General features: G+C 32.9%; 1 protein-coding gene and 1 long non-coding RNA gene across 3 annotated transcripts in view; both read left to right on the top strand.

The window, feature by feature from the left end:
- Positions 1-18,859, top strand: part of LOC127727728 (cAMP-dependent protein kinase catalytic subunit alpha) — a 101,900-nt gene that overhangs the window by 24,109 nt on the left and 58,932 nt on the right. Inside the window, exon 2 of one of the 2 annotated variants that reach the window (XM_052234859.1) lies at positions 49-189. In XM_052234859.1, the coding sequence (XP_052090819.1) occupies positions 81-189 (109 nt within the window). In that variant the 5' untranslated portion in view covers positions 49-80. Of the gene's footprint in view, positions 1-48; positions 190-12,243; positions 12,686-18,859 lie in introns of those variants that run through there. The other variant, XM_052234881.1, reaches the window with a different exon arrangement.
- On the top strand, positions 1,525-1,962 carry LOC127727859 (uncharacterized). The gene is made up of 3 exons (XR_007993871.1): positions 1,525-1,570; positions 1,634-1,696; positions 1,886-1,962. It is a non-coding gene; the product is annotated as an uncharacterized LOC127727859 (long non-coding RNA).

Genomic DNA, 18,859 nt, shown 5'->3' with positions numbered 1-18,859 from the left:
ATTGATTCATTTATTGTGTATCATTTACATTCAATTTGTATTTTGAAGGAATGAGAACAAGACAATCAGCATTTTAGACAATGGGAGATTTTATACATAAAATATTTGGTGGACAGAAACATGGACATAGTAAACACGACAGTAAATCTGCCGATTCGGAGGGGTATTCAAAACAACAAATAGAGTTTTGTAAGTATAAACAATTTACAATGTTTTTTGTAATATATTTGATTTTAAATATGAATCATTTACTTACATGCAAATGTTCTAGTATGCAAAAATCAGATGTTTACGGATAGAAATTTACTATACTGAAGACTGGTCTAATGAGTAAAAGAAAATGGGGTACTCTTTGAAGTCCATTGTGATGCACTATACGCCATCGTCCTGAATGTCATACACTTAAAGTCCTGGTCCAATGACATGAACTGTCAGTCATGGTACAATGTCGTACACCCAAAGTCATGGTCCAATGACATGAACTGTCAGTCATGGTACAATGTCATACACCCAAAGTCCTGGTCCAATGACATGAACTGTCAGTCATGGTACAATGTCATACACCCAAAGTCCTGGTCCAATGACATGAACTGTTAGTCATGGTACAATGTCATACACACAAAGTCCTGATCCTATGTCATTATCTTTTAGTCCTGGTCAAATGTAATGCATTTTAGTCCTGGTCTAATGTCATTCATTTTGATTTTATATGCAATGTCATACAATTTTAGTCCTGGTCCAGTATATAGTACTTTAAAATCGTATCGTGTATCGTATCTTCTATGAAGTGCAGCAACCGATATTAGACTGTAGGGTTTCTTATTAACATATCTTAAAGTACTTTTAGCTGGCTTGTAATTACTGTGAGCATTCTTTGATATACGTTATTTTATAACTTATTATTTTATTTTGTACTTGTAATTTTGTTTTCTATTCAACTGATTTTTTTTAGAGTTAAAATTTTTTCCTGTACTGTATTTTTCTTTTCCTTAACTAACCCTTTTAAGTCCACTGGTCGAGAAAAAAAAGAGTTGTTTTGTGCCATATCTAAATATCTTTTTATTATTTGAAGAATTTGTTGTTGATAGGAGATCTTTCATAGTTTCCGTTTACTTTATTCACAACATATTTAGACTATTAGAGCTATTTAGAGCTTGACATAATGTATAGACATAGTTGTCTATTGTTGAAGACTATATGTTGTCATCTAGACGGGTTGCTGTCTCATTGACATATACCAAACGTTTCTTTATATTCATATAAAAGTCCTGTGAAATGTCAAATGCTCTTAATGCTTTGTCCAACACTTTAAATCCCATTCGATGTCTTACACTTTTTAGTCTTGGTCCCTTGTCATACATTTAAGTTAATACCTAATGTCATACATTTAAGTTAATACCTAATGTCATACATTTAAGTTGATACCTAATGTCATACACTAAAGGTCCTTGCCCTCGTTGGTCCCCTGTCATACATTTAAGTTACTACCTAATGTCATACAATAAAGGTCCTTGCCCTCGTTGGTCCCCTGTCATACATTTAAGTTAATACCTAATGTCATACACTAAAGGTCCTTGCCCTAGTTGGTCCCTTGTCATACATTTAAGTTAATACCTAACGTCATACACTAAAGGTCCTTGCCCTCGTTGGTCCCCTGTCATACATTTAAGTTAATACCTAATGTCATACACTAAAGGTCCTTGCCCTCGTTGATCCCCTGTCATACATTTAAGTTAATACCTAATGTCATACACTAAAGGTCCTTGCCCTCGTTGGTCCCCTGTCATACATTTAAGTTAATACCTAATGTCATACACTAAAGGTCCTTGCCCTCGTTGGTCCCCTGTCATACATTTAAGTTAATACATGATGTCATACACTAAAGGTCCTTGCCCTCGTTGGTCCCCTGTCATACATTTAAGTTAATACCTAATGTCATACACTAAAGGTCCTTGCCCTCGTTGGTCCCTTGTCATACATTTAAGTTAATACCTAATGTCATACACTAAAGGTCCTTGCCCTCGTTGGTCCCCTGTCATACATTTAAGTTAATACCTAATGTCATACACTAAAGGTCCTTGCCCTCGTTGGTCCCCTGTCATACATTTAAGTTAATACCTAATGTCATACACTAAAGGTCCTTGCCCTCGTTGGTCCTTTGTCATACATTTAAGTCAATACCTAATGTCATACACTAAAGGTCCTTGCCCTCGTTGGTCCCCTGTCATACATTTAAGTTAATACCTAATGTCATACACTAAAGGTCCTTGCTCTCGTTGGTCCCTTGTCATACATTTAAGTCAATACCTAATGTCATACACTAAAGGTCCTTGCCCTCGTTGGTCCCTTGTCATACATTCAAGTTAATACCTAATGTCATACACTAAAGGTCCTTGCCCTCGTTTTTCAAAAACTCTTACGACTGAAATTGATCATAATTCATGAACAATTGAGAATACTTACTAGAACAATTGAGAATACTTACGATCATGTTTTGTCGTAAATTGTTTTTGTAAAACGCAGTTCTGGTCTTATGTCATATAACACTTAAGTCCTTGCATGCCTTATGTCACAGACTGGTCAACTGAGAATGAAAACTGAGGTTTTCTTTAAGTCTTGATCAAGTGTCAAGCACTTTCAACCCTTGTCCACTGTCATTCATATTCTTCCTAATTCAATGTCATACACTTTCATTCCTTGTCCTGTGTATCTTACTTTCAAGCATTTGTACAACATTCAATGTTTAAAATCCTGGTTGATTGTCAAACTCTTTTTCCTTATCCTATGTCTTTCACTTTTAGTCGTGGTCCATAATCATACATTGCTAGTTCCTTCATTATATTATACAACTTTTAAATAATGGTCTTATGTTTTCATGTTTGTCATATGTATAAAGTTTAATCCTGATCCATGGTCATTCACTTTTGATTTTTGTCCAGTAGCATACTCCTTTCGTTCTGGTCAATATTTATATACTTTTAGTCCTGACCAAAGTCATGGAATCTTAATGTTTGTGCAAATTCCATACACCTCAAATCTTGGTTTAATGGTATACAATCTTGGTTTAATGGTATACAATGGCAATTTGAAGAAAAAAAACGAGAAATAATAAAATATACAAAACTATCATTCATTGAGTTTATGAGACATTACTCTTTTGTGTAAGTGTTACATGTAAGTTTACAAGAGAGATTATGGCAAGGTTAAAGATAACTTTATAACTATACTATGAGTTAAAAAAGAGGATCTGCATAGGTCTATAAACAGTAAGAACGTACTTCGTTTTAGCCTATGATGTGAATAAAGGTTTAGAAACACAGAATATCTCATTTAGAAAGTTTCACGTTAAAAGAACAAAAACTAGAATGGACCAAAGAGTAAATATGTTTATTAAATTCATCCTCGTTTCCAACATTGACGAGATTTAAGAACGTGTACCTATTTGTTTGACAAATTAGGGTCAAATTATTTTCAACAATTGATAAGAATAAAAATAGTTATTGTTCCAATTAAGGGCCCTTGGTGGGCAGCATGATATTTGCATACACAAAACAGTACAATATGATTTTGTAAAACATTGTCATATTGAAATGAAATATTAAATGTTCATATTAGTAAAAACAAATGTTAATGCCGTATATATACCTGTCAGCATTGTAATATTCAACCCGATCTCAAATATTCTAAAAGTCTCCAATGTCATTACCCTTTTGCCCTTATCCTATTTATGCTTAATAATTACCTCTGAAATCAATGCTTCTTAGAAAAAGTTAATTTTCCATAATTCTGGTGCTTTTGCTTACGAAATAAAGGGGAGGGAAAAAACGAAAATCCCCATCTTATATAACAAAAAGAACCCATCATCTGAAATCCATTTGTAAATTAATCCTATAAACTTAAATCGGATGATGCTCCACGTCTGCATGTTGAGTAATCTTCCCTGTCTTTTATAAGCTAACATCGCACTAATGGAGTGCCAATGATATTTAATTTAATATATACTTATTAGAACTTGTTACGAATAAGACACTTAATTGAACTGATTTATGTCATACGGTCTCTATTTGTAATCTGATTGAGGAAATTCTTTATACTAAGTAGTGAATAAGAAGAATCTGAGAAAATGCTCTACTTATGATCACTTATGGCAGATATTATGAATAATATTCTGTAAGAACCTGTTACACACTATTGATCTAAATGGTTTATGTAAAGGAGAGAAGCATCGATGCACTGTCTATGCATGCCAATGAAGTTTTGGTTCAATCTTAAGTACGCTTTCCCCAGTTTCTCTATGTCGTCAATAATTAAGTATGCATATCAAAAGGAAATGTTTTACAAGAGGTTAGTGAGTAATTACGCATCATGATCAAAGATGAACAACTCGAGAAGTAAATAAGAAATAAAATAGCAACGGAACAAAAACGTTTGCTAGAATAACATATGCACATTTTATGGATACTTATTGACGCCCTAGTCTTAATAGTACTCTTTAAAACGACTAACATGATATTCATAATTTTCAAAAGTAAGGATTCATTAACTAAATTTCTATCGGTATCGTTAAACAGTGCGGAAACATGAATGGACGATTTGTTGATTGCTTGTTGTTTGCTTAACGTACAGCGGACTGCGAGCGAAGTGATCATTGCATTTCCCCTTGAAATTAATTCATAAAGGAATGGTAAAATAGGTACTTGTTTTTTAAAAGTTATGTGAAACTTCAAATATAAAGAAAATACTGAGTTGAATATGTTTAATTTACTTGAATGGTTAAGTTTTACCCTGAAATATGTGTACATGGACTTTCATTTAAAAGAACATCTTTTATCTTCTCCAAATCTTCAGAAATTTTCTGCTATTGAATTGACGGCTTTTTCGTAGGCAGTGACCTTATCCATGACCCCACTCGTTCAAAATTGACAACCGCACGGCGTAAGTACGAGAGAAACCCCGTGATGAAAGAAAAGGTAAACAAACATAGCAGTTAGGAAGATAGTATTAATTGATCCTCAAAGAATCATTTTAATTCACCAAATCATGTTACAGATGTCATGACAAAGTTTCTCTATCCATGCTATCATCTCACTTATTTTTCACGTGTTCCATGATTCTGTGTTGATTGTTTATCAAAGTAGCTATTGGTAAACATCGTCATGCATCAAAACCAGAGAGTTAATTAGCAACTAAAGTTTTTGATCAACAATCACTGTATGCAAATTTAGTTTGCCGATTATACGTTATGGATTCGTAATAAATGTAAAATAACGTGATTAGCGGACTTAGTTAAGGACATATTTTCACGTTATAATTACAAGAAACTTGTTTCATACGACTTTAAAAGAATTGCGGGGGCTGTCACCAGGAAACAAATATGAATTCCAATTTAATTTTAAGAGCTGCCAATAACTTTTTATTGCCTGCTTGATAATTCTATTGAGATGTCAAAATAAAAATTTACAGTTAGAAAGGAGTAGGCCCAGTAAGACCCCTTTTTGGCCCCAAAATGTAGCAGTTTTACAAAATTGTTAAAATGTAAATTTTTAGCTATTTATTGGAAAGAAGAATACTTCTGTTACATAAATATATGCTGTTTTTGACAATACAATGCACATGTATCGGGTACTAGCATCATTAAGTCATGCTAAATTACTGAAATCTTCGAAATTTTAGCAGTTTGGTTAATTTTTAGACGGTTTCCGTCTGAAATGGAAGTGGCCGCATGTTTGTTCATTCTTAATATTTAAATGTAAGTTGTATTTGATGATAATACATAACATATATAAAGGTTGAGAATGAACACGGATGCGGCCTTTTTCATTTTTGACAAAAACCATCTGAAAAAAGACATATTATGGCATATTTGATAGATTTCTCATATTTAAGCTTGAATTTGAGCGTCTTTATTGACTAAATCAGTTCAAATCTTTCACATAAACTAATTGAATCGACTGAAGTAGACACTTAAGTGTTTAAAAAGTGTCCAAAACCTTTCATCAGATGAACCTGAATTTTGAGGCCAAAATCGGCCCTTACCGGACCTACTCCTTTCTGGTTCCTTTAAAAATTTATTCATACTTTGCATTTGAGGAAAATGTTGACCTTGCAAATATGTCTGTTTATTATTTCCATGGTAAGGTTTATTTCGGTTTTTGTGAGAGAAAAAAATGATTCTTACAAAACACACAGCTGAATAGGCGATACTCTGTCAGTACATGACATCAAAAGCAGAATGAAACATTTTCGATGCACGAGCTTGGAAAAACCTTCAAATGATAAATCATACGGACATTAGCAGAATTTAAACAGACAAATTGGAGTTATGCCTCTTAGAGCAACAACCATTTATATTAATTGAAGTTAATCCTTTGACTGCACAACAAAACTATTGGATGAAGCAGAAACTTATTCTTGGTAAACATTTGTCAAAAATATTATACATGAAAATAATATAGAATTATCAGAGAAAGAAAATATCAACTTTGTACAAGAAAAATTTACAATAAATAAACACATGAAGGCGATTAATATACAAGAAAACTATAAAAAGATTTTCTTTAAGAAATTAAACTCTTTAGAGCTATTTTCCTAATGCTTGTAGTTTAAAGGTTTGGTTGGCTTGCTTGCTTTGATTGTATAAATGTTTGCTCAAGAATTGTAATTAAGATTGACATCTGTAATCAATAGATTGGTGGGGCTTCAGCTTGTATACATTATACTTTTAAATGTTATTGGATGTTAAAGTATACTGCAGAGTATAATGAATGCTGCTCCGTTTATTAAAAAGTCCTGGTCACTGAGGAGAGTGGATTCAACAACTGCATGATATGTACATATATAAATTCATGTCTTTTTTATTATTTTTGTGATGTATTGTGTAATGTGTTATTTTGTTTTCGTGTATGCCATCAACCCCATTAGAGTATAATAGTGCATTATTTTCAATAAACGTATGATGTCCAACAGCCCCAGGTAGTCCTGTGAAGTTGCAAAATTTGGAGTGCTATGTTTTATTTTTAATGAAACATTCGAGGTTCTCTTGTTTTAGTGCGTTGTTCTTAAACAAGTTATGCAATAATGTAAAATTATGATCATAAAGGATATTGACATGATAGATCATGATAAAATAATTTTCATGGTTTACATTGATGATTGGCCTATCACCCATTGGATGAAACGGTTCCTGTTTATTATTATTAATATCAAAATCATATTGATAATAGCATACCTCGGATTTCTTTTAGGATTTTTGTACATCATCAGCAAGGAAATGAAAAACAAATTAACTCTTTTAACTCTTTTATTAATTATAGTTCTTCAACTTCAACATTATTCTTTTGATATCAGACCTTGAAAGAATAGGAAATACTAATTGTCCTAAATTTCTTGAACATGAATCCTCATTATTGTGGCTAGGTTTTTTTTGTACTTGTCAGATGTTGGATTGTCCACTGATAGTTCAAAAGACAGACGATCATTCCCATTCTATCAGCTTCAATACAAATTACCCAAAGGATTGACTGGGGTATAGACATATTTTCATCTATGGACTTCCCCTGTTCTGAGGTAAAACCCTTGCTAAAAGTCAGGCGTCTGTTTTGGTGTAGGATATATACACATACGCTGATGTTGAGATGTATAAATACGGAGCCATGTCCGGTCGGAATAGGGACCGTTAATTTCGAGGCACATGTAGGGAGAGTTTCATGCTCTCTGCGCTTTAAAAAACCCTTTGAACAACTAATTGAGGTGACCGTAGATGTTTTTTGTAAGGCAAAATTTCTGCCCAATCCAAAGAACCCTCAATTTCAGTTCGTTTCCAAATTTCCAATCCTTCATCTTGGTCGACCTACCTTGCATAATCTTCCTATTGTATTAATTGTTAATTTTTTTCTCGTCCTGGACATATTTATCCGCTGTACGTTAAGCAATCAACAATAAATCAGTACTAGTTCGTGTCATTGACGGGGAAAATGTTATCATATCTCAGATCTTAATTGATTGTGAATCACTTATTTCACTTTATTCAGAAGGAAACTTTATAGAAATACCGGCTAGATGTGGTATTTCCTGTAAGTGTTGTAAAAATACCGGCTATATGTGGTATTTCCTGTAAGTGTTGTAAAAAACGATTAGAAATGGTATTTCCTGTAAGTGTTGTAAAAATACCGGCTAGATGTGGTATGCTCTGTAAGTGTTGTAAAAATACCGGCTGGATGTGGTATTTCCTGTAAGTTTTTCAAAAAGTGAATAGAACTGTAGCAGAGTACTCTGAATGAATCCTACCGAAATAAGCGATTCTGATTCCCCTGAAGTCGGACCTATTCCTCAAAGATCGGGCCTATTCCTCGTCAATTGAATACAGGATAGTCAAGCTTTATTAAATCTTACTTAGTCAATGTACGCAAGTTTGCACATGTATACGTAGCAGATGTCAACAGTTATTTAATTTATATTTTTGTAGGGATTAATAATCTATATTAATAATATGTTATATTGTTTAAATTATGACAATGAGTTTAATAGGTTATTCGCCTGAAGTTATACAGTCAATGTTCTCATGCTGAAATCCTGTATCCGGCTTATATGATGTAAATTTAGACAAAATATTTAAAAAAATGTTCTCAATATTAAACTTTTATAACATTGTAATCAACGTTATATTGATACTTTGACTGAAGAACTGTGGTTTATGTGGCAAAATGCAATCTCTCAAACAACTCAGAGAATCTACCGAGTGGTGTGTGTTACAGTTGAAAAGTGAGTTTAAAATTGCTGCTGTTCTATTTGAAAAACTTGAATAATTTGATAGCTATTTACTTATGCGAACCTGAGCTTTCTACTTATGCGAACCTGAACTTCAGTTTAAAATACATGTATTAGTATATGAATAATTGTCAGGATATTTTGTCTTCTTTTCAACACCCTCCCTAAACCGATTCTTCAGGCTAAGGGGGATAACCGGTGTTATCTTTGAACTTTTAATATAAGTTAGTCATCACAAATTCATTAGGACTTTAACCAGGTAACTATAAATCAATCAATCGCAGTCATTTGAAATTCGAAAATGTTGTTAAGGACCATTAAACACATGCCATATTCGTCTCTTTTATAGTTCAGTCGAGTCGTTATTGTTTTTGATTATGCAAACATATTTATGTTTTGCTTGACGTAAAATGTTCGATAGAGAAAAGGAAAATTCACGTTTTTTTTATGTAACTAAAGTTTTGAAATAATCGATAGAAAATTTGGTATTAATACAAATAAGGACCCGGTTTACCTGCAAGCCAAAAGTCTTTAGTTCAGTGGTTGTCTTTTTTTTTTGCCGTCTATCATAATTGTTTTTCGCTTAATTTAATGCTTAAATCCGACCGTTAGTTTTCTCGTTTGATTTGTGTCCATGTTTGTTTATACCGGGTCCTTTTATAACTTACTATACAGTATGGGTTTTGCTGATTGTTGTACTTTCTCGAGACTGTGTGACAGAAAGCTCTCATACCTTGTAGGATAATTGTTTACCATCATGATGTGAAGATGACCGTCAGGGGCGGATCCAGCCATTTTTAAAAGGGAGGGTTCCCGACACAGGATAAAGGGGGGGCTTAACCATTCCAACCATATGTCCCCATTCAAATGCATTGATCGTCCAAAAAAAGGGGGTTCCAACTAATATAACTAATCTATACACGTTCCTGTTATACAACTCAATACACAGAGTTGGGGACATTTCTCTAAGGCGTATAAATCTTGTTCTTTTTACTTTGATACCGCAAGTTCGTCGACCTCGAGTAATGTCTCTCGATTTTGCAACACAGAAAAAAGAAAAAAACCCACGTGATTGGGGCATGGACCCCCTTTTTTTCTCTAGAGTACAGGGGCAACACGTATTAACTACAGTTGTTATAAAATTGTTTGGATATGAACAATAACGTATAGAATAAGGGAAAATAAGTTGATATACTACCGAAAATTTATTTGAAAATATTAAACACCACAAAAGAAATAAAAACAGAGAAACTGGGTCTGTTCGTATTACAAACGCCTGTGGAAAACCTCCCTATTTCAGAATTATTCAACGACAATCTTATTAAAATTCAGATCTATCATAACTCGTTTACTCTTATGAGCATAACAGAATCAGAGATCTATATTTTAATTAGATTGGTTTGAAGAAATCTCACAATATCAGCTGAATTACATTATGTAAAAAAAAATTCGATGATGGAACAGTGACTAGATGGAAAACAAACCAATAGTTCATCAAATATGATACTGTAAGGTTGTATTAGGTCACAAGTCATAAACGAGGAAGGTCGTGGCTGCGACAAACAGTCCTATGATTGTAAAGAATTTACTCTCTTCTAAATCACGTTTTCGAGGGATTTTGGATCTCCAAGTGAAATTTCAATGCCTAATTCCGATATATAGAAGTTAATAAGGATAGATGGTACATATACGTGTTCATAGGCCCGATTAAATTTTTTTTTCAATTCTAACTTACATCAAAGACCTCCCAGCTTAAACCATTTTCGATAAGAGTATTTAAGTCTTCTCTTCCATGATTTGTCCAATGTCTGTATAATCTTCAACAGAATTTATAAATATTTTTGAAGTTGTGTTTCCGGTATAGCCCTGTGCAAACATATTTCACAAAGAAGGTCATTAGTAAAAAGTTGCCAAATCAAGAGGAATTTCACATGTATAGGAAAATTAAGATACACAAGTTAAGACTCCATATCGTCAATTTTTAATTTTTACTACACGTGTCTGTATAAGATTTGAAAATAGTATTTGCAATGCGGTCGATATATATGTATAAGAGATAGTTGAAGCATATTGGTCTTCTTTTTTTAAAAATATTTATAAGATCTAGAAATACCTAGTATATGTACAAGCTTGCCTAGTAAAGAGGAAATTCCAACTGGTTTATTTGTTTATTTTCTAGTCTTTCTGGTTTAAATAAGTAGTCTGTCTATATTCTTAAAATTACTGGTCTTTCTAGTTAATTACTAGTCCTTCTAGTAAGTTAACTTTCTACCAAGTAAGTTTTACTAGAATGGTAAGTAATCCCATGGACAGTAAGTTTTACTAGAATGGCTAGTAATCCCATGGACAGTAAGTTTATTTATGTACCTAGTAAATTCTATTAGGTGTTTCTTTTGAGTGCATGGGGATGGCGACACTACTGTTATTCTTCCTGCATGTCTGTCCATTTCCAGTTTGCAGTTCCGTGCTAGTAATTGATGTAGAACAAACACTGGTTCTTGCAAGCCCCTAGTGGAACCGCATTATATCAATACACCAAGCCAGGTAGAAATTTATATTAAGTCCCATGCAGTATAACATGAATATGGAGCATTCTACGTAGAAATTTGAGTTGAATATGGGCAAACTGTTTTTCTTATAAAACCATGCCTTTCACATACTGAGTCATGTTTACGAAGGACGGACCAATTTACTAGAAGGGCAGCCAATATAGTCAAAGGTCATCTTTGTCTGAGGGAGTTTCAACCTTAGTTTTAGCACTAAACTTATACCCTGGTTGGGTTTTATATTGAAAACAATCAAACTAATCAATTCTGTACTATATGTATCAGGCTTCCCAAATTTCTTGTATTTAGTATTAGCATATCTGATGAAGATTATTCCAGAAACACATGCATGTGAATCATATGTTTAAAATTTGAAATCCTGATATTATAAAGTTGTACCAAAACCAAGTAAATGACATGCTACCAGTCTGATTGCTTTAAATAGAAAATTAATTGATATGATTCGTCTTGTCAGCTAGGGGTTTTCTTTGAACAATCATATTACAGCATCAAATTATTTGCAAAGCCTGATTATACTTTAAACAGCATGCAAACTTTAAATAAAAGTATACATGTTTTGCATTAGAATATATTCTTATGAGTGTTAATTTTTGGGATGTATACCGTTAATAGGAAGAGATATGAAACACTATTATACAACATGTACTAGAGCAAAACAATTTAACAGCTAGAGGTTTTCGGGTTAATGTACTACATGTGTATTTATTAGGCTGTATATGTATATTAGATTGAAGTTTTCCTTATGACTATAAATATTTACATACATAATTTTTGTTAGGGATTTAAATTCTAATATTTAACCAAACACAATTTATTGATAAATATATGACTATCATATATAAAATTAGTTTACATTATCGTTATACCTATATAATTTGTGATAACATGACATACAGGCCCTGATCACTCTTTAAATAGCGATTGTTAAATTTAGCCTGCTAACCAAATTCTGGTGGTTGAAGGATTAAAAACTTTCCAAAAAGGACTTTTCAAATTGTTATGTATTAATGTTAAGAGTTTAATCGGGTTTGTGTTTATACTGTACAACTAAAAGTCAACCATTATACATTTGGTTTTGTTTGGGTTTTTTTGTTTGCGTTATTGGAGAGATATATGTTTTATCAACAGTTTCGTCAGAACATCAGTGTACGTTGTTAACTTCTGTAATCACTCACCTGGTGTATACTGAAATCTTTCGTTGATGGAAAGAAAGATTTGAGTAAATAAAAATAGTCAATTGTTGCATAAGAAGGACATTATTTTGCAATCAAATTTGGATTAATTTAGAGGACATAAAAAACGCCTAAACCTTGTTAAAATGTCAGAAAAGGAAGAAAAAGAAGCGAAATTCTGTAAGTATTCAAATCAATATTTCGAAAAATTATTTATAAACTATCAAAACTTTGGAATTTCAAATATTCGATTCTAACGAAAACATTTTGTAATTTGACAGTACTGAAGGACGTGTCATTGTGTGCATGTAGAAGCAGCAAACATGCATATTGCAGCTTGCATATGTAGCTGAATGCGTAATATTGGTTGTAAAAATTATATGAATGTTGATATACGCATTGGTTGTAAACCGTTTATTTACTAGTTGTCAGATTTGGCTCTGGCATACCTTGTAACACATTTGCTCTTTTATATGAAAATATAATAAAGGTGTTGCGTGTTGCAAAGAAAATCTGCAACGTGGGTGGCAATCATTCTTATGGTTTCACTATTGTTTTATGCATAATTGTAGATAAATACATTCAATATATTGTTTAGTGGCATACTCATGTTCAATAACTTCTCTTTATATTATTGCGTTTTATTGGTTGTGTAGTACTCTTAGGATAAATGCTAAAGTGGTTTGAAGTATACGTAGCAAAATAGCTGTCTATCTATTTTGTATTTTAACAACTACCCTTCTAATAAAATAGGAAATCCAGTCAATGTATATCCGAGTGTATCTGTCTATACTGTCACGGAAAAGATAACCTAATTCGCTATCCTTTGTAAATGTGTTCGTATCATTTTTTTTAATTTCCATTATTGTGGGTTTTTTTGGTTCTTTTTCCCTTCTAACTTACTGATCTATGAGTCTTTTAAATATGCAACAACACATAACTGTGTTAATGGATCGCCCTCGAGCATATTCAATACAGTATATATTCATTTAAAACGCATCCATTGCACATACAATTAATATGGTAACAGCTGTTCTATAAAAAGAACACATAAGTGTATTCATTAATGCAAAAAACATCTCTATTGAAGACACTACAGGAATTACAAATATTATGATGATTATATTTATACGTACATCATGTCTTAAATAATGATATCCAAGGTCATGTACGTTAATTATGACAGTGATTTGCATATTATTATGCTTGTATTTTTATTTTGTCGTTATAGTAATTTGTTAAAGGTTAAAGGTTTTGCACCCATTGCTATGGAAGGAAAAAAGGGGGCAATTCCACTTTCATGAATAACCTTTAGTCCCTATCCTAAGCATATGACATAGTATGGTAGTAAGCAAACAAATAATAGTGCCAACAACTACGGCTTCAGAATGAATATGTATAAATAAATCATGTAAATTGGAAGGATTCGGAAAACATTGTTTTGGATTTCAAATGAGGTTTTCACTATTTCATTTCTAGAGGCAAAACTAAAATCTATATACATGTAATAACAATATACAATAAACAGAGAACTTGCCGAAACAAGTATCGAAACAAAGATTAAAGTTGGTCGTTTTAATTTGTTCCTCACAAGTTCTTGTTTACATTGAGAACCGTTAGTAAACATATTTATCAATAAATGAAAGAGTGTTGAATTGAAATTTACCAGCTTTATTGTCATATTTCGTCTTTATCTTATTTCACGTTAGTACAAACAAGTATAGTTATCAGTTTACAAACCTTGATGAAAAACCGACCAACGTACTGAAATTGCACCATTTGTCAGGAACTAGAAATTTACGAACACACTTTTAAATCTTCTTAATTTTAAATTGATCTACGTAGTGTATACGGCCATCTATATATTAGAAGAAATGGTTCTTATATATTTATAGCACATCCATAGTGAGGGTGGAATTTCGAATAAAAAGCACCGTTAACTTTATATATGATAGCTTATTGATTCCTATGCATCCCAACACACAGTAAGTGGGTTGAACACTTACAAACATGCTTAACCCCACCATATTCTTTATGTGCCTGTACCAAGTTAGCCTGTTATTTTAGTGGTTTTCGTTGATTGCTGTCCGTCATATTTGTAATTCGGTTATTGTTTTTTTGTTTTTGTCAGATAAAATCAGGCCTGGCATTTTTTTTTTAATTGTTGAACTTTTTTCACGGAGGAGGCCTTTCATATCTGGCTATATGGTATGGGTTTGGCTCATTGTTGAAGACCGTGCGGTGAAAAATAGTTGCTTAAATCCACGTCATTATGTCTCTAGTGGATTTCCAATCGCACCACATCTCCGTATTTTATATACATTTGTACATATTACAAATGCATGTAGTTCTAATCCACCAATAAAGCAGTAAGGCATCTGAAGATTATTCGTTCTAAAGTTATTATTGTTGATTTTGTATATTTTCATATTTTGTGATTTTCATAATCATCCCGATTGGTTTTCGATCTAAATCGGCCTAAAAGTTTTATGTATTTTACGCTTGATTATTATAATCCTTTCATTTACATTAATTATTAAAGATTTATATTCGTCTCAAGCTATGTTCAAACATTGCGCAATAAAGAATATAGATAATTTGACACGTAATGATAACTACCGAAAGCGACTCTTGTCAAACTGTAATAAAATATACTGTTTATTCTATAATCCCAGCTTTCGGCAAAACGCGAAATTATATCATTCGGCAACTTAATAATTTGATTCGTTCAATTGCGCATGTCAATCAGACTTTGCATTTGTATGTTTTATATGGTTTTATGTTTTTATTCGGTTATGTTTTTGATCATTGAAATATACGGATGTGAATTAAATATGCAAAGTTTCCAGCTACTTGGACTTAATATTATAAAGCCAACTAGTTCCCCCGAAACTTAAATATTTGACCGAACCTACAAACAACGTATTTATAGTATAGGGTTGTCTATATTAATATCAGGCATACTTAGGTTGAGTTGTACTGAAGCATGAGAGGCATTGCCACTGTCCTATATATTGGTTTCACTCAGAGATCAATTTCAAAAGTTAAACTGTACATTGAAAAGTTTGAATATCAATATACTTGTTATAATCTGTTAGGCCTTTCAAGTTCATTTTTCTAATAGATATTTTTTCAATTTGCCAAAATCCATCCAAACTATAGATTTGAGTCATCTTGAAGTATTTCTGATTTGATTAGTGGCATAGAAATATGACAAAAAAAAAAAAAATTTAAGAAGCACAAATACAAAGCTCAAAATACGTACATTGTACCTTAAGCTAAGAAAATGCTTATGATACTGTGATTTTAAGTTGAGATTAAATGCAATTCGGCAATTTTCCCGACTGGCGAAATAAAAATAGGGAATATTGTTTCTACATCAATTATAATAGTCTTTACACTAAATCCATTGGATGTTGGATGTGTACTGATTGATATTTTAGTCTTAGATACATGATTTTGTTCAGTAGTTGTTATTGGCTTTGAACTAGCTGTCAGTAACTGCGAATACTCTCAGATCTGTACTTGGTGTCTCTTTGTTTTTGAGATGTATAAGTACTCGTCCACGTCCACTTTGTGTTTTTGTTAGATGTATTTCTATTTGTATCCATCTGATGAGTTAAGCCTTTTTCAACTGATTTTTATAGTTTGTTCTTATGTTGTACTGTTACACCACTGTCCCAGGTTAGGGGAAGGGTTAAGCGCACACAAACATGTTTAACCCTGCCACATTCTTTATGTGCCTGTCCTAAGTCAGGAACCTGTAGCTCAGTGGTTGTCGTTGGTTCATGTCTGTCATATTTGTTTTTCGTAAACTGTTTTGTTATAAATTAGGTCGTTAGTTTTCTCAATTGAATTGTTTCATATTTTTCATGTCGGGGCCTTTTATAGCCGACCATACGGTATGGGATTTTCTCATTGTTGAAGGCCGTACGGTTGCCTATACTTCCCTACATCCACATCATTTGAACTTTGGTGGATAGTTGTCTCATTGGCAATCATACCACATCTCCTTATTTTAATATTTATAACAGAGTAATAACAATTGGAAACTTGTATATACTTAATTTCAATCAAAGACAAGATGATGTGAACGGCTGTGTCGAAGAATTTCTAGTATTAAGCAAATACTTTTAAAATAGTTGAATTGAAAGTTAGGTCGTATGATAGTCTTTGGTTCGTTTTAAATTTAATAAAGTAATCACAAAACTGGGGTTGAGTAAATTTCGAGGGCCAGATACTCAAAGAACCATGGAAAATGATTTTTCGTTTGTTTGACCTTCCTCATCTGAAAGGACATACCTTTTGCGATCTCGGGTCATAACTTTTTTGTTGATCTTTTGATATTTGGTATGTGAGTAAATTTTTCCGAGATAATAGGTTGCATACCACTGGGTCTGACTTCTGACCTTGACGTTTGACTTCAATGTCAACATATAGTTTTTTAATGACATGATCAAGTCCGGGTCATAACTTTTTTTTCAAATTTTGGCAGCCTTAGTTGATATTTGGCATGTGTTTACATCACCCAGAGACTACGTGTTGCGTACCATTAGACCTGACCTTGAACTTCAAGGTCAATTTTCGATTTAAGTGCCATGATCGTGTTCGGGTCAAAACTTATTTATCTTTTGACAAAGGCCTTAGATATAATTTTTACCATTTGGGTACACCACCATTAAGGTGGTATGCTACAAAAGCGTTGGATGTGACTTTTGATATTGGCATTTTGCCTCAAGTATAAAAATAAGAAGATGTGGTGTGATTGCCAATGAGACAACTCTCCACAAGAGACCAAATGACACAGAAATTAATAACTATAGGTCATCGTACGGCCTTCAACAATGAGCAAAGCTCATACCGTATAGTCAGCTATAAAAGGCACCGGAATGACAAATGTAACACTATTCAAACGAGAAAACTAACGGCCTGATTTATGTACAAAATAATGAACGACAAACAAATATGATATACAACAACAAACGACAACCACGGAATTACAGGCTCCTGACTTGGGACAGGCACATACAGAATGTGGTGGGGTTAAACATGTTCGGCGGGTGCCCAACCATCCCCTAACCTGAGACAGTGGTGTAACAGTGCAACATAAGAACAAACTATAAAAATCAGTTGAAAAGGCTTAACTCATCAGATAGATACAAAGCAAAAAAAAAGTAACAAAAACACAGAGTGGACGTGGCAGGGTACTTATACATCCCCACAACAAAAAGACAATAAGTACAGATATGAGAGTGCTCGCAGTTACTGACAGCTAGTTCATAGCCAATAACAATAAAAAAAAATCATGCAACTAAGACTAAAATATCAATCAGTACACATCCAACATCCAATGGATTTAGTGTAAAGAAGTCATAAACAGTCAGAGAAAAACATGACCTTGTGCAATGTCAAGATACGGGTATCGACAGATTGTAGAGCCATGAATATGCATATGTATATAGAAATGATATTTAGTTTGATTTTAATTTACTGATAACAAAATCAATATTAATATCAATATAAACAATATTCAAAGATTTAATTACAGTGTTGAATTGGTAACCTTTTAGAATAAATTTATTTAAAGGATCGATAAGTTTACCCGGATCGTTTCTAAATTTCCGGGCTCGGAAAACAACATCTCCGTTATAATTAGGATGTGCTATCCCGTTTGAAATAAGTTTTCTACAGGTACAACCAAACTTCTAAACCAAATCTTTATATCTATGGAAGAAGTTAGTAAAGGTTTTAATTAATTTATGGTAACGAAATCCCTGACTTAATAATTTACCAGTAGAACATAGATTACGTTCGTTGAAATCAAAAACGTCACAGCAGACACGGGCATAGCGAACGAGTTGTGATATATAAACACCGTAAGATGGTGCCAAAGGAACATCACCGTTAAAAAAAATGAAAATTAACAATAGGGGACGAAAAATCGTCCCTTTTGTCGTAAATTTTAGTGTAGAGTTTCCCGTGTGAAACTGAAATATCTAAATCTAGGAGAAACAGTTATTACCATTTATATTTGATTTATTTAGAGTAAGTTCCTTTAGGTAAATTTCGGCAGTATATTTAGAAAATTCGTGATTATTTAACGAAAAAATATCATTAAGATAACGGTAAGCTAGTGTTGTTGAATTTATCAATTAAATGCAATTAAGACGGGTCTTTACTGAGTTTGATCATAAACTGTGATTCATAACAGTACAAGAACATGTCTGCTTTTAAAGGGGCGCCATTGGTGCCCATAGGAATACCTACAACCTGTCGATAAACTTTATTGCCGAAACGTAAATAAATATTATCAAGGAGAAAATTAACAGCTTCAATCATCTCATCACACCTCCA

The sequence above is a fragment of the Mytilus californianus genome, unplaced genomic scaffold, assembly GCF_021869535.1.
Source record: "Mytilus californianus isolate M0D057914Y unplaced genomic scaffold, xbMytCali1.0.p SCAF_1, whole genome shotgun sequence".
Lineage (NCBI taxonomy): Eukaryota > Metazoa > Mollusca > Bivalvia > Mytilida > Mytilidae > Mytilus > Mytilus californianus.
The sequence above is the reverse complement of the archived record's forward strand: the minus strand, read 5'-3'. Positions and strand labels throughout refer to the sequence as shown.